General features: G+C 47.4%; 1 protein-coding gene across 1 annotated transcript; it reads left to right on the top strand.

The window, feature by feature from the left end:
• The first annotated feature begins 4,282 nt into the window (after positions 1 to 4,282).
• LOC121336182 (lipase member K-like) lies at positions 4,283 to 10,135 on the top strand. The gene is made up of 9 exons (XM_041405108.1): positions 4,283 to 4,387; positions 4,971 to 5,088; positions 5,703 to 5,901; positions 6,158 to 6,267; positions 6,415 to 6,551; positions 6,989 to 7,126; positions 7,242 to 7,313; positions 8,329 to 8,397; positions 9,902 to 10,135. The coding sequence occupies exons 1-9, from the start codon at positions 4,283 to 4,285 to the stop codon at positions 10,133 to 10,135; spliced, it is 1,182 nt and encodes a 393-aa protein (XP_041261042.1).
• The last annotated feature ends 5,714 nt before the right edge of the window (positions 10,136 to 15,849 follow it).

The following is a 15,849-nucleotide window of genomic DNA, read 5'->3' as shown; positions in this document are numbered from 1 at the left end:
CAGTGAGCTCAGCAGAGTCTCTCACATGTGGAAGCAGGCAGGAAAGCAGTCACAGAGTCATAGAACCATGGAATATCCTGAGCTGGAAGGGACCCACAGGGCTCATCAGTCCAACTCCTGGCCCTGCCCAGACACCCCAACAATCCCACCCTGTGTGGAGCTCTGGCAGCCTCAGGGCTGTGCCCATTCCCTGGGGAGCCTCGGCAGTGCCCAGCACCCTCTCAGAGAAGCACCTTTCCGTGATCTCCAACCTGGCCCAGCTCCAGCCATTCCCTGGCCCTGTCCCTGTCACAGAGCAGAGCTCGGGGCTGCCCTGGGGAGGAGCTGCAGCCCCTGGTGAAGTCTGACCTCAGTGTGCTCTGCTCCAGCTGAACAAACCAAATTCCCTCAGCCAGTCCCTGTGTGACCCTCCAGACCCTTCACCATCGTCTCCTTTGAATCCTTTCTAACACCTATTAGATGCTGAACAGTATTAAGACATTATTACACTTAAAGAGTTGAGGCCAAAAGAGGAACACCAAGAATTAAGGCAGAATCTCTGGCAGTAATTTTACAGAAAACTCAATTATTAAGCTTGAGCATGATGGGTAGTGCTGAAGTTTCCACTGCAGTGGAAAAAGTGCTGTGCTCACCTGATGAGCACGTGGGGACTGCCAGCAAAAAAGCAGGAGTGGTGCAAGAGAGGGAGGCAGGAGCTGGGTGAGAACCCTTGGATGTGTGACATGTGCCTGCTTTCGGGCTAAACACCTACCTGAAGTATGTGCTGGTGGCAGCTGGCCCTGGATGAGGGCAGGGCACGGGGACACAGATTAGGAGCTGTGGCACAACAGCCTGACTGGAAAGGAGCTGGGAAGGGTGGCAGGCACAACACTGGATACAAGCCAGCAATGTGCTCTCCCTGCAAGGATGGAGAGCCCTGGCCTGGGCCACAGGAGCAGGCAAGGGGCACTGGCTGTTGTCACCCCCACCAAGGAAGGTGACATCTGGATGCTACGTCCAGTCTGGAATGCCTGGTGGGAAGGATGTGGAGATGGTGACCTCCACAGAGGCTGATGAGCTGTCAGTGACCCTGCAGCAGGAGGTGGATGGAGCTGAGTTTACAGGGTCTGGCCATGCAGTGAAGTTCAAGGGGCTCTCCTTGATCCCGATGCCTTGAGAAGCTGACCTAGAACAGAGCCCAGACAGAGTTAAAGAATAAAGTAGGGATTTATTAAAAGGATCTCCTCCATGGATCCACCTTGGGCAGCACAAGAGCCCAGCCAGGGCTGCACCCAAAGTGAACCAAAATGGTCACAAAATGGACACCTGCTCACAGGGGCTCTCAGTTTTATAAGTTCTGCTCCATTTGCATATTGAGTTAATTGTCTAATTATACCTTCAGGTTATAAGTCCCATCCTGCTTGTTTTTGTTCTTCAATTCACAGTTGTTTATCATCTTGGGCCTGAAATTTGGGTGGTTGTCCTTGGTTCCCAGCTACAGAAGGAATTGTTTTGTCTCCCTACTCTATAACAGCTCACCATCCCATAATATGATGCCTAGACTTCCACACTAAAGCAGCACAGAATCTGAAAAGTATAAAAGCTAAACCTGAGGCATCAATCCCATTCAGTCTCTGCAGTGGTGGTGCTTCAGCAGGAGCTGCACATGACCCTCAGGAGGCTGGAGCACCTTGTAAGAAATATGGCAATGTCCTGCTCTTCAAGTGCTGCAGGACTCTTCTGGGTGCAGCCTTTGTCTTGCCCCTTCCAGTGCCTCCAGATGAGTGTGGCCAGAGCTGCTCTGCCCTTTCCCTGGAGTGTAGATTTCCATGTTCAGTTTCCTCAGAAGGTGAAAGCCAGAGGTCTCTTACTCAGCTTCAGTACCCCAAAAACGAAGTCACCTTTCACCTCCAAAAATCCAAATTACACACCCCTGTTCTACTGTGTGTTTATAGAAGTGGGACAAACTGACAAATCTAAGTGCACGCCTTGGACATATCTCAGGCCCATTCCAGGCTGACAGACAAAGACACCTTTCCCTACTGACCTTTCACTGCAATTTCCTCAGCAAAACAATCTAGGAAAGAAGGGCAGGAGGCAGCCTCAGCCCTGGCACGGGTGATGGAGAGGGATAACTCTCCCTGTTGGCAGGACACTTGCAGGATAAGGCACTCAGGTACTCCTCATGCCTTCCTGTAAGGGTGTGAAGAACGAGGGTGTTGTGGTGGGCTGGCACAGCTCCATCCCCCAGCCCAAAGTGGGGCAGGTGGAGGGAACTGGGAGAGCAAAAGTGAAAAACTGGGTCAAGGGATAGACAAGGTATGGAGTGTGCTATGGCAACTTGGCTGGGTCCCATCCCTGTGCTATGAGGAAAGGGAGCTCCATCCCAGCCTGACCCAGTACAGATGTTTTCAGGCTGTTGCCTGGGATTTAATCTCCATCTCGCATGTGGCATCTTTGTATAACAAGAAGCATCATCATTTCTAAACCACAACTATGGGAAATCCATTTTAGACTTTGATCTTTCCTTGCAATGACTTAATTATGTCTCTTGTAATAAATAAATAAAACCATCATTGAAATGGGAAGCTGGAAACTTTCTTCAGCAATACCAATTAAACCACTTTATCACTGGAAATCACCTCCAAACATCCACAGTCACTTGACTCCGCCTAAACAATATTTAACCGGCCTCCACAAACAAATTCTGGGGAATTGCACTTTCTAAACTGTGCTATCACCTAATGATTTATATGTTCTGTATCCCAGGGTGTTTACAGTTGCCACCCCACCCTGCAGCCAGCTCAAATAGGGCTGTCTCCAGAGGGGTGCAGAGCACTGCTCCGTGCACCAGCCAGGGGTGAGAACCCATCCTCTGGCACTGCCACATCTCCGTCTCCTCCAGGCTGGGCATCTCTTCCCTGCACTGCCCATCCTCTCCAAGGGCTGACACATCCCTGCCTCCTACTGCAGGAGCTGTGCCACCTCTCCACAGGGCTGGCTGCCTTCCCTTCTGGACAGGTGAGTGTGGGGAAAGCATGGCTAGAGCTGGACAGGTGAGTGTGGGGAAAGCATGGCTAGAGCCTGGACAGGTGAGTGTGGGAAAGGATGGCTAGAGCCTGGACAGGTGAGTGTGGGGAAAGCATGGCTAGAGCCTGGACAGGTGAGTGTGGGGAAAGCATGGCTAGAGCCTGGACAGGTGAGTGTGGGAAAGGATGGCTAGAGCCTGGACAGGTGAGTGTGGGGAAAGCATTCTAAACGTGCCTGTGAATGGCACTTCCCACTCATGGCATTTCCAGCCCATGCTTGCCTCAGAACACGGGACCAAAATCTCATTTGCTGTGTTGGTTCCAGAGGCTGCTCCAGCCCAATTTTTCTTGTGGTGTCCAGTGTTATAGTTGTTGGAGGGAGCAATCCTGGCCAGACTTTCAGTACCTGTCTGTGATGCCTCCTGCCCACAACTGTGTGCAAAATCTGCTGTTCCCATCAGCCTCCCCCACCTCTTGTGGCAGCTAGTCTGCAGCACATTGAGTGAGGGGTTTTTAAAGCTGTCTTAAACCCAGTATCGCTAAGGGATGTCCAGATCTGCTGGAAAATACATCTCTCCCCATTCTGCATATAGAATTGCACTTCAAAATGTCCTTCTCTGAATTAAATGTAATCAATTCTCGTCTTTTACACCATGATCAAGGAGAAGGGCAAGAAGTTAGAGATTTCCTTCTCATGATTTTATTTCTATTTAGGGAGGGAAGGCCGTGCTGGAATTTATTTGTCCTCCCTCTCCCTCCTGAGGAGGTTTGGGCAGTGGTGTCAACAGGTGGTGCAAACAACAGGGTGATGGGACAGAGCTGTCCCTTTCCTGGAAGGGAGACTGGAGCAGTGGCACTGCATGGTCACTGAGAGGACAAGCAACACTCTACATCCTCTGTGCATTGGAAGTGTTCAGTGGAGGGCTGAGCAACCTCAGGGGGTTGGAATGAGAGGGACTTTAAGGTCCCTCCCAACCCAAACCATTCTGTGACTCCGTGATTTTAACCTCTTGCAGTTCCCAGTGGTTTGTACAGCACCACAAGGGTTGTTTCCTCACCTCGTACAGGAATTCCTGAAAGTCTGCCCCACCTCCCTGGAAATATCCCTGCTGTGTTCCCTGAGCCACCCCATGTGCATTAACGCTTTTAGGTGCTCATCCAGGCCACCAGACTGAGGCTGAGTCCTACCTGGGCTGTTTCCCTGCCCTCAGCTCTCCTTGCCCTGCTCTCCCTGGCACTGACTCTGTGGGTGTGTTGTTCCAGGCACAGCGAGGATGTGGCTGGCTCTAGCTCTGGTGTCCATGTTCCTCGGGATGGCATCTGGGGAATGCTTCTTGAACTCCCCAGCTCCAAAGAACCCAGAAGCAGGGATGAACATTGTGAGTATGATGGCATTGGAGAGGAGGTGGGAAGTGCCCAGGAAACAGCCACCATTAAATAATTACAATGAAATATCACATTTAGGGATTTCCTTGCAGGAGCCTTGAAAATGTTATTATTTATGGGAATAAATCACACAGGGCTCCATTTTCTTCATGGTTGAAAAAAGCCCCTTCTTTATTCACATAACTCCTTTTTATACAGTTTTACAGACCTTGTGTGTGACTCTAATTGGTCAGTAGCTTTCTTTCCAATTACTTTTATTGGTTGTTAACAAATTGTTGTTCTGTATTGATTGGTCACTTAAACTCTCAGTGTGTACATGCAGAGAAATTGTTTGTGAGAGATAGTTTTCACTGTGTAAAAACAGTTTATACAGGTGCAAGTTATTTTTTACCCATAAATAGCTTGTTATGTTAACTAATTGCTCACCCCAGGATTGCTTTCACATGGGAACTTGTAAAATCCTGGCTTTGACCAGGCCAGCCACTGATTCCAGGAGAGCAGGCTTGATTTTATGGAGCCTTTCTCTATGATTTTTCTACCTTACTGCAAGAATTATTGGCTTTCTTCTTGTTGCAGAGTGAAATGGTCTCCTTCTGGGGGTACCCCAGCGAGGAGTATGACGTGGTGACAGAAGATGGCTACATCCTTCAGCTCAACAGAATTCCTCATGGGAGAGGAAATGCTGGGTGCCAAGGTAAAACTGATGCCATACACACCTTGACCCACCCACTGGGATACCAGGGCTTGTGCAAGAGGGTGTTCAGGGTTCCCCGTGGCTTGGCATCTGTAGCATGAGTTTTGATGGATCAGAATTTGTCAGGAAGGCTGATCCCTTGCCAGGGATGTTTCCTCACCCTTCACGGACCCCTGAGCACTGAATGCCAGGCTGCAATCCCTGGTGGCACACCTTGGGCTCTCTCCAGAGCCTGGCTCCCAAAATGTGCTCCTGCAGCCATTTGATGGATCAGCAGACTGGTTTGGTTTTCCCTGAGGAGCCTCCAGGGGATCCTCTTGTCCTGTGAGGAGGGTTAGATCCATGAAAATTGCATTTTTCCTATCACATCCCCAGGCTCCCCTGTGTTTGCCTACAGAGCTCCCTGGGCAGCCCAAGTTCTGCCAACACCTCCAGAGATTTTGGGGATAAAGTCCAAGATAATGGTGCAGCTTAGCAAAACTGGTTTTAAAATGAAATCTAGAGTAACACCGACACAGATTTTGGCTGCCATGGGGATAGCACTTCACAAACAGTCTCAAAAGTCAACAAAATCATTAAAAATAAGGAGAGCCATCATGCTGCCTGTCTTGCAGGTGTGAGACCCGTGGCACTTCTGCAGCATGGTCTCCTCTCAGAAGGCAGCAGCTGGCTCACCAATTTGCCCAACAGCAGCCTGGGCTTCATCCTGGCAGATGCTGGCTACGATGTCTGGATAGGAAACAGCAGAGGGAACACCTGGTCCAGGAGACACCAGGTCCTGATTACCACACAGGATGAATTCTGGGCTTTCAGGTAAATGGGTTTGAGGGTCTCAGAAACAGCTGAATTCTGTCAGGGTCACGCTGCCCTAGCTGGGGGATGAGTGAACCAGGCTGGACTGAAGCTCATCCAACTTATTTTGAGTGAAAACCCCACGGGAAAACTCAGTAGGATGAGGAAGTTTGTGGGCTGGCCCTGCCCTCCCTGCTGGTTTTGTGGTTTGCTGGTGGTGGCTGTGCATGTGCAGATGCTGCCCCTCTCAGCAGCACATCTCCTCTTCCTTCTGCAGCTTTGATGAGATGGCTAAATATGATCTGCCAGCCATGATCAGCTTTATTGAGCAGAAAACAGGACAGAAACAGCTCTATTATATTGGCCATTCCCAAGGCACCACGATAGGTGAGTGGGTCCTTCTGATGACAGCACAGGAAGTCTACATCTCCTCTCAGATTTGTAAAATTACTCACTGAAATTAAACTATGTCCATTAACGTCTTGAAAGACTAAACCTTTTTTTTTTTTTTTTCTACTTTTTCCCCCCACCCAGGTTTTATAGCCTTTTCCACTATGCCCCAGCTGGCTCGGAAAATCAAGGTGTTCTTTGCTCTTTCACCTGTGACCACGGTGATATTTTCTCAGAGCCCGTTTAGAAAACTCTCATTCTTTTCTGACTCTGGGCTTAAGGTTGGTCTGCACTATGTTCCGCACAGCCAAAATGTTTTTCGTAGGGATTGTGAAATTATCTGTGGAGTATTTCAAGTCATTTACAGAGAGGGGAGCTCTGCACTCTGTTTTATAATGAAGGAAAACACATCTCACTGCAGAACCTTTCAGTCCTGTCCTGAATTCACTCCCCAAAATGTTCTGGCAGAATTATTCTTGTGAATAAAACTGATGCAGGGGCTGTGAACTGAGCCCTAGAATTTAACACAAGAGCATTAAAGGCTCTAAGAGATCATGCCCATAAGAAACAAGGAGCAGAATCATTTAATGGGGTGCAAGGGAGGCTTCACTATGGGCAACCTTAACATGGGGATAAAATAGAAGTTGTAAAGTGCTGGTGCTTTGGGGAAAAGCATGACCAGACTTCCTATTTGATGAGCACATTTGGGATTTTACAGGAGCTGTTTGGCACCAGGGAGTTCCTGCCACACACTGCCCTGGGGGAGCTGATCCTCTCCAGGTTCTGCGTCTGCTCCAAGGTCTGCAAGCACATCCTGGCTACAGTTTTCGGGTTTAACTGGAAGAACACAAACATGGTACGTGGGAATCAATCTGCAGAGGGTCTTTCAGAAGGCCAAAGCCTTGGCAATGCCCTGTTTTGCAGAGCCAAGTGAATGCTGTGAAATGTGAAATGTGCTCGTGTCCTTGCAGAGCCGATTCGATGTGTACATGGGACACACCCCGGCGGGGTCCTCAGTCCAGAACATCATCCACTGGCTGCAGGTAAACCTTCCCAGCTTCCCTCCCGTGCCCAGCAGAGTGTCCCTGCTCCCTTGTGGGCAGCCTGCTGTGCTGCTTGCTGCAAGACAGACCTTTGCCAGGTCTTTGTGGGTTTTGTTTCCACCCCTCCGTAAAACGCTCGGCAGATTTTGGAGCCTCCAGAGGAGTGGATCTGTCAGGAGGAACACGTGGAGCTGCATCCACAGCAGGCACATTGCAGGGCTCTTGTTACAAACCAGCTCCAGCCCTGCAGCCCCAGTGCCATTGGTGGTCAGGCTGTGGCAGATGTGCATCAGGACAGCAGCCAATTAAGCTTATTACTGATAAAGCTGATTATTTCTCCTTCTTCCCCTCGTGGGCATGAGAACAGTCACCACCAGGGCCCTCTGACACTGCAGTTGTGTTCTGCTGCGCTCCTTTTCTCTTCCCCAAGCTAAAAATTTGCACATTTTTTGTAGATTGCAGGCTCAGCCCGTGTACATTCTCTGAGTTGTGTGCCACAGGCTGTACTCAGGGCACAGCTCCTTCCCTGTGTGGAATTCCTGCTCAGGGACCCCAGAAGAACTCTGTGGGGTTTGTAGCAAGAACACACACTCCATTTTCTGAAGTGCTGCTGCCCAGTGGAGGGATCAAGCCACCTTGACCTTGTATTGCTGATAGTCCTGTTCCAGTCAGACAAGAGCTGTTCAGAGGCTCCTTCCATCTTTGTGCCATTTCAGGCCAATTCTCCAGCCCACAAGGAATACCTAGAGTTCTAAACCCATTTTCCAGAACATTTTCATTTCTTCCCATCCTGGTGTTATCCACAAACATTAGCAGCATAACCTCTGCCCATTTGTCCAAAATCACAACAATAATTACTTGTGCTGGATCTAGGGCCAAACCTGTGACACACGCTTGGAAAATCCTGCCGGTTTAGTGGTGAAAACTAACTTTTGAGGGTTGACTGCACCCCCAGAGAGCTGTGATTTCACTCAGATTTTACTGTGATTTCACTGCATGTCTGAATTTGCTGCAGGGAGTCCATGGTGGGGCACTGAGAGCTTTTGATGGTGGGCACGTGTACAACAGCCTTCACTACAGACAGGTGAGGTGCTTCCTTCCCTTTCCCTGCTCTCTTCCCATGTATGCCTGCTGTGTCTCCCCTTAATGCATTCCTCTCTTCACAAACTGGAAGTCAGGATCTCTGCCTGCAACAACAGCATTTTCCATTCTCAACTTTATTTTGCAAATAGCTTTTAGATGGAATAAAACACTTTAAATTAGATGCTTTCCACTTTCCATAGAAAAAGTCTCAAGTTACACCAGGGTGAATATTGGGAAAAATTTCTACTCTGAAATAGTGGTTAAATCTTGGAACAGAAAAAAAATGCTTCTTTCTTCCTTAAACAAACAAAAAAAATTGTTCAGAAAGCAGCATGCTTCTCAACTGGATTAATTACAGTGCATGTAATGAGAGCTGTTGTTGACAAATCACCTCGTGGCAAGTCCTCAGGGTGTGGAGGTGAAACAAACCCTCCAGAAACATTTTAATTTCAAAAACTTGTTTCCAACCCCCTCCCTGCTGTCACTGAAGGAAGTCCTGGTGAAGTGTCACCACAAACCCAGCAGGGCTGGCTGGGGGGGCCTGTGGAGGTCAGGATGATCCAACAGCACAAAATCGGGGCAGCCAAAGTTCTACCTCCTTATCCAAACCATCTGTAGAATCAGAACTAGAATTTCTAGCCGGGCAGAACAAATTCTCTAATTAATTTCAATTAATTAACTAGTTAATTATTAATCAATTAAATTAATTCGCTAAATCAGAGCACGTCAGACTCTGCTGCATCCCTACTGAAATTCCTCTCCTTTCCAGAAGAAAGGAGTTCCAGATTTCATTTCCCCCAATTCCCAAAGACTACCAACAGTGCACAGTTTGTTGCAGTCCAGCAACATCTCCTCTTTGTGGAGCCCCTTTTCCCTCTCCTCTTCATGAAGCCCCTTTTCCATCTGCTCTTTGTGAATCCACATTTCCATGTCTTCTTTGTGAAGCCCCTTTTCCCTCTCCTCTTTGTGCAACCACTTTTCCATTCCCTCTTTGTGAAGCCACTTTTCCATCTCTTCCTTGTGACACCACTTTTCCACCTACTCCTTATGAAGCCCCTTTTCCCTCGCCTCTTTTAAAGCCACCTTTCCATCTCCTCCCTGTGAAACAACTTTTCCCTCTCCTCCTTGTGAAGCCCCTTTTCCATCTATCCGTCCTTGAAGCCCCTTTTCCCTCTCCTCTTTGTGCAACCACTTTTCCATTCCCTCTTTGTGAAGCCACTTTTCCATCTCTTCCTTGTGGCACCACTTTTCCATCTTCTCCTTGTGAAGCCCCTTTTCCCTCTCCTCTTTTAAAGCCACTTTTCCATCTCCTCCCTGTGAAACAACTTGTCCCTCTCCTTCTTGTGAAGCCCCTTTTCCATCTATCCGTCCTTGAAGCCCCTTTTCCCTCTCCTCCTCGTGAAGCCCCTTTTCCCTCTCCTCCTCGTGAAGCCCCTTTTCCCTCTGCTCCTCGTGAATCCCCTTTTCCATCTCCTCCCTGTGAATCCCTTTTTCCCTCTCCTCAGCCCGGCGCTCCGTTCTACGACGTGCAGACCATGGAGGTGCCCACGGCCATCTGGAACGCGGGCCAGGACTGCCTGGCCGACCCCCGGGACACCGCCCTCCTCCTCCCCCAGGTCAAGAACCTGGTGCACCACAAGCTGATCCCCCACTGGAACCACATGGATTTCGTGCTGGGCCTCGATGCCACCGAGGTTTTGTACCGGGAAATCCTTGACATCATGAAGAAGCATCCCTAAAATGATGATTCTGCTTGATATGATTTTTTTTTTTTTTTTTTTTTTAGTCCTGTCTCTAGAGGATTTTGAAATTTCTCTCTGTTTGGACCACATGAATGCAGTTGATTAAAATGTTCTGCTTTTAACTGGAGCACAGGGTGCGGAGAGGAGCCTTCATGATATTCCTGGCTGGCACTGCATTGCCTTTCTTTTTCCACTTGCTTTCCTTCTTTTTCCTTCATTTTTTGTTTTGTTTGTTTTGGAGGTTTTTTTGTTGTTTTTTTTTGTTTTGGTTTCTTTTTGGTTTGTTTTTTTTTGGTTTTTTTTTGTTTTTTTTCTTTTATTTTTTTTTTTTGTTGTTGTTGTTTTTTTGGGGGGGGGGTTTGTTTTGAGGTTTTTGTTTTTGGGGGATTTTTTGTGCCTTCCTCAGTGACACAAAGCTCATTGTTGCTGTCTCAGGTCTGCCACTGCTACGCCTAAAACCATCAAGGTGGATCAGAAAGAGATCCAACAGATCTGTGGTGAAAAACACCAGAATTAGGATCCTGGAATGGTTTGGGTGGGAAGGACCTTAAAGCCCATCCACCTTCCACTGTTCCAGGCTGCTCCAAGCCCCAGTGTCCAGCCTGGCCTTGGGCACTGCCAGGGATCCAGGGGCAGCCACAGCTGCTCTGGGCACCCTGTGCCAGGGCCTGCCCACCCTGCCAGGGAACAATTCCTAATTCCCAATATCCCATCCATCCCTGCCCTATGGCAGTGGGAAGCCATTCCTGCTTGTCCTGTCCCTCCATCCCTTGTAAATAGTTTCTTTCCATCTTTCTCCCTCCAGGTTCTGGAAGGACATCTCCCTAAGGAAAAAACATTCCTAGTGGTTTTGAATTCAATAAAAATTGTAATTAATCCCATTTTTAATGTGGCTGGGTTTGGGCATTATTTTTTTCCTTTCAGTGACTGAGAGGTGAGAAATTAATAAATCCTGAAGAGAAATTACCAGCCAGGCAGCCCAGTGTGTGATTCTGGTGGAGAATGTGTAAAATCCAAATAAAAAGGGGCTTAGGGCATTCACAAAGTGCTTATCTGAGAGGTTTGGGGAATGAGACTGAGCAGTGATCTCAGAGGTGCCGTGATGTGCTGATGGTTATTTTCTTTAGCCTGAAGGAAGGGCAGTTACTTTACAGCAATAAAAAATTAGGCTGTTTCTGTCAGCCAAAATCCCGAGGCCCATCAGAAAATCTCGATAAAGAAGAATCAGCTTCTTTCAGGGAGGGAGAATCCAGCTGTGAGGCAAAGCAATATTTTGTGGAGAAATTACTCAAAATCGTGCACTGGAGTATGATCAGATTTTCAGTCTGTCAGGCTTCCTTTAAAATTCCCTGGAAGATCTACATTGCCCAGAAAAGCAGAGTAGATCAGTCAGAAGCTTGGGGAGGACAGGAATTAAATTTGGGGGAGAGCAGCCATTCCAAGGGTTGCTGTGGGTTTATATATTATATTATATTATATTATATTATATTATATTATATTATATTATATTATATTATATTATATTATATTATATTATTATTCCTATTATATTATTCCTATTATATTATTCCTATTATATTATTCCTATTATATTTCTATTATATCATATAATATATCATATAATATAATATTATACCATATATTACATTATATTTAAATGATATATGTTATGATTATATATTATATAATTATATAATAATATATACTGATTTTATATATTATTATTATATACTATATTATTATATATATTATGATATATAATATTATGATTATATATAATATATGCTATATGAAATATAACATATAATTTATATATTAATATATTATATATGCTATATTAATACATATTATATTCTAATATTGTAATGTATATTATATAATACAATAAATATATAATAATATATTGAACATAATATAAAATAATAATATATAATATAATAATATATATTGTTATATTCTATTATTTCTGTTGCTGGTGTGTTACTATATATCAGAATTCCTGGCTATAATTTGCTTGGCTGGCTGTCCTTGTGCTGGCCTTGCTGACCCCTGCAGTGGCATTTGGGTGGAACCTTCCCAGGGTGACTGATCCACGACGTGTTTGCTCCCCTGCTGCTTCCCTCACCATCCTGTCCTAAGCCTTTCTCCTCTGAAGGGCAAAGCCAGCAAGCAAAATGAAAATTTAATGGCATTTATTTATGAAAAGAAGCTTGCATTCGTTACAGTTTCCTGGAGTGTCATGAAGCCACGTTGGTTTCAGTACATAATTCATTATTTAGTTCTTTTTTTTCACCCTTTTTTTTTCCTAAGTATGTAGCTTCAGCCTCATTCCAAGAAGCTTTCTGTAAAATTGTCTTTTTAGGTAATGCTCTTCACCTAATCTGTTTATTCAGTTTCTTCAAGACCATCCATTTCCAGTAAATACTCTTCTCTCTGCTAAGAAAATTGCTTGTAAATTTTATCGGGTGATCAGATTGGATTTGGATATTGTTTGCTTCTCTGTCTTTAAGAGATTCTCTAAGCATCTTTCTGTAGTACAAATTCTTTCTTAAGTTAATCCTGTTTAAACACTTTTTTTTTTTATAAAGTCTCTTGCCAGTTCTGCAGAAACAATCTGCCTAAAGCAAAAAAAAAAATTTAAAATTCGGCTTCACTTCACTGGTATTTTGCCATGGGGCAAAAGGGCATTTCCTTGATTGCTTTGTCTCTTTTTCCTGTGCCTAAATATTTTCTTTCCCTTTCAAAGCCCTGAAACAAGGCTGTGACCCAAATCCTGGCTGAAATGAAAATAAATCAGCTGCCAGCAGCGGAGACATTTGCAGATGAGGCTCGTGGCACATGGCAGGGCCCAGAAGGTGTAGAAATAAATGAGTGAAGGACCCCCAAATCGTCCCCTGGGGTCAGGAGGTACAGAGGGGACACCCCAGGGTGACACAGCAATCCCCAGTGGGCACCCAAGCAGCTGGGAAGCACCAAAAATCCCAAATTCCCAGTCAGGGTTTTCCTGTGTGCAGTTTTCCATCAGTACCTGGCACCCCGAAGGTCCCATCCCAGCTGGAGGGGGCCCTGACCTGTCCCCACCACTGCTCCTGTGACAGGTCCTGTGCCACTGCCACCACGGGCTGCCACCCTGCTCCCACCCAGTCTGGCCTGTTGTCCCTTGCTGGGAGCACTGGGAAGGCACCAGGGACCTCAGGGGACATTGGCACTGCCCTGAGGCCACCACCGCCCTGCAGAGGGAGAGGACATTCCATGCCTTCTGTCATTCCATGAGGATATTCTGTGTCCCCTGTCATCCCAATGCCCCCTGTCATTCCCTGCCCCCTGTCATTCCATGAGGACATTACGTGTCCCCTGTCATTCCATGTCCCCTGTTATCCCATGTCCCCTGTCATTCTGTGCCTTCTGTCATTCCATGAGGACATCCCATCATTCCATCTCCCCTGTCATTCCATGCCCCCTGTTATCCCATGCCCCCTGTTATTCCACGAGGTCATCACATGCCCCCTGTCATTCCATGAGGACATTCTGTGTCCCCTGTCATCCCAATGCCCCCTGTCATTCCATGCCCCCTGTTATCCCATGTCCCCTGTCATTCCATGAGGACATTCTGTGTCCCCTGTCATTCCATGCCCCCTGTTATCCCATGCCTTCTGTCATTCCACGAGGTCATCACATGCCCCCTATCACTCCATGTCCCCTATCACTCCATGTCCTCTGTCACTCCTTGCCCCCTGTCATTCCCTGCTGTCCTGGTGGGAAAGGGTCACTGGAGTTGTGCCATGCCAGACTCCCCAGCCTGCTGAGTCAGCACGTTTGTCCCTTGGCTGGCAGGCAAACACGTCCCCAAATTAAACGCTAAACAAACAAACAAACAAACAAAGAGCCTTTTGCCAGCTCGTGGGCTCCTGGGAGAGCAGGCCGGGTTTGGTGTGGCACCAGTGACAGCCAGACCTGCTGGCCCTTGGCTGCTGAGCTCCTCTGATTCCGTGAGCAGGTTGACTCTTGCGTGAAAGGGTTGGGAAGCAACATAAAACAATGGCCAGGACTCCAGGTCCTCACAGTTTTGTGGGTGGAATAGCAGGAGCCTGGCTTTCTTTCACATGGAAAAGGTGCTTGAAGGTGTTGTTGAAGGTGCAGCCCTAAACACAGGCGCCACCCGCCCTCACCAGTCCCAGAGTTGTGTTGCAAATTGCTGGCAACAGCCTCCAGCCCCGTGTGCCAACTCCCTACTTCTGTCAACCTGTCATTAACCAATCTATTGACAGGCTGACTTCAATCCTTCTCCTTTCCCTCTCCAGATGCAGGTCAGGGCTTGGAATATCTTTGAGGAGCCCTAGGTGGGCTCAGTGCTCATGGCTGCTGCTGGTGGCACCACCAGATGCCTTCCTCAGGAGGATCGATGCCCTGAGCCCAGCTTTGCAGCCCCACAAGCTGCTCAGCTGACGTCAGTTTGGGTTAGAGAGCAACGCTTTATCCTTTAAACATATTTATCTGTCTATTAAAAGGCGGGGGATGTGGAGGTTGCAAATTAATCCCACTGAGGTTTAATCCTCCCAGACCGTCAGCATTTTTATTTTCTTTGGATTGGAGGTCCTGAAACCTTCTGCTGTGGGTGTCTTCTGCCACGTGCAGGGACTTGCAGGCAGAATCCTGTGCAGCTCCACAAACAGCTGCTGGCCAGCACACGTAACAGACGTTTATTCTGTTTATTGCATATTATTTATGACCCATTATTTACTGTCGTAAACAATATGCCATAAACAGAATAAGTGAATCCCATGTAAATAGATGGGGCTGCTAGGCTGAGCACGAGCATGCCCACCACACCTGCTGGCTGGGCAGTCATCAGGGAGCTGGGGAGATGCTGGTGTCTGTTCCTTGGAAAACCTTGAGCTGCTGTTTCTCATCATCCACCCGGTCAGGTTTTCACACTGAGGTTTTTCTCCAGAGTCCTGGAGCTGCTGACAAGGTAGAAATAGCTGAGTCCTGGTCACTGGGCCACACCAAGGCTGCCCTGTTGATGCAGATGATCTTTCTGGTGCCAACCTCTGGCAATACTCTGCCATTCCCATCCCTGGCAAGGTGAAAGGCACCTGCAGAGGACTCATCCTTCCTGGTGCTGGGCTGCTCTGCTCCTACAAGCTGGCAGATGAATGGCTTTGGGGATTGCAGGGATTTTCTCTGAGTAGTCCTGCTGATAAGGTGGAACCCAGAAAGTGAGATGCTCAGCTTTGCCAGATGTCCACAGAACCTGAAACTAAGTCATGGCACTACCAATTCCTGCCCCGTTCAATGCAGCACAAATGTAGGGGACAAAAATACTGTAACTTTGATTCCAGAGAGTCAGTAACGAGTTAACCTCTCCAGGATAAACAGAGTGGCTGAAATTTACTGCTCTAGTCATAACTTTCTTTTTCATTTCAACAGTAAGGAGCTAAACAGGATGAGCAAGAAAAGCTTGGCAAGAAACCATGTGATTGGAGAGGGATAGCTGGGTGGATTTGTGAGGTGAGAAAGGGCTCAGCCTCTCCTTGCACATTTCATCACCAGCAGATCACCAGGTCTGAACTCCATTCTCTGCAGTGAGGAGGATCTGGTGAGGAGAATCTCCTGCTTCTCTGCCCTTTGCCAGCTGTGCCTGGCTCAGAGCCCCCTGGGCCAGATGTGGCCTCTTTCCACCAGTGGCTCACTCTCCTCCCCTCCTGTGC

This window comes from Onychostruthus taczanowskii, unplaced genomic scaffold, assembly GCF_017590055.1.
Source record: "Onychostruthus taczanowskii isolate IOZ18803 unplaced genomic scaffold, ASM1759005v1 scaffold22, whole genome shotgun sequence".
NCBI classification, from domain to species: domain Eukaryota; kingdom Metazoa; phylum Chordata; class Aves; order Passeriformes; family Passeridae; genus Onychostruthus; species Onychostruthus taczanowskii.
Note: the sequence above shows the minus strand (reverse complement) of the source record. Positions and strands in the feature narration are given on the sequence as shown.